Consider the following 563-nt stretch of genomic DNA (forward strand, 5'->3'; position numbering starts at 1 on the left):
CGCGGGCGCTCAGAGGATGGCGCAGGCGGCGCAGCAGGGCTCGTCCCCGCCGGGCTGCGCGGCGTAGTTCATCTGGCGGACGATCTCGGCGAACAGCTCGTCCACCGAGGCTTTGTGCTTGGCCGAGGTCTCCATGAAGGGGCAGCTCCACTCCTCGGCCAGCGCCTTGCCCTCCCCGAAGGACACCTCCCGCTCGCCCTCCAGGTCCACCTTGTTGCCCACCAGGATCATGGGCACCCGCTCGTACCGCTTGACGCGGATGATCTGGTCCCGCATGGGCTTTATGTCCTGGAAGCTCTGCTGGTTCACCAGGCTGTACACCAGGATGAAGCCCTGCCCGTTCTTGATGTAGAGGTCCCGCATGGAGGCGAACTGCTCGGTGCCCGCCGTGTCCAGGATCTCCAGCACGGACGGCGAGGAGTCCACCTCGATCTCCTTGCGGTAGAAGTCCTCGATCGTGGGGTCGTACTTCTCGATGAACGAGCCGGTGACGAACTGCACGGTGAGGGCGGACTTGCCCACGCCGCCCGAGCCCAGCACCACCACCTTGTACTCCCGCATGG

The 563-nt window shown here is 65.7% G+C and overlaps 1 protein-coding gene across 1 annotated transcript; it reads right to left on the reverse strand.

Annotated features, from left to right (window-relative positions):
- Positions 1-6: 6 nt before the first annotated feature.
- Positions 7-561, reverse strand: RAP2B (RAP2B, member of RAS oncogene family). Its single transcript, XM_010717039.1, has one exon. It carries the CDS (start codon positions 559-561, stop codon positions 10-12), a length of 552 nt encoding a protein of 183 aa, XP_010715341.1. The 3' UTR covers positions 7-9.
- Between the last annotated feature and the right edge of the window lie 2 nt (positions 562-563).

The sequence above is a fragment of the Meleagris gallopavo genome, chromosome 11 (genome assembly GCF_000146605.3).
Source record: "Meleagris gallopavo isolate NT-WF06-2002-E0010 breed Aviagen turkey brand Nicholas breeding stock chromosome 11, Turkey_5.1, whole genome shotgun sequence".
Lineage (NCBI taxonomy): Eukaryota > Metazoa > Chordata > Aves > Galliformes > Phasianidae > Meleagris > Meleagris gallopavo.

Coding starts and splice junctions, on each gene's coding strand:
- RAP2B (XM_010717039.1), bottom strand. CDS start 561: ATGCGGGAGTACAAGGTGGTGGTGCTGGGCTCGGGCGGCGTGGGCAAG.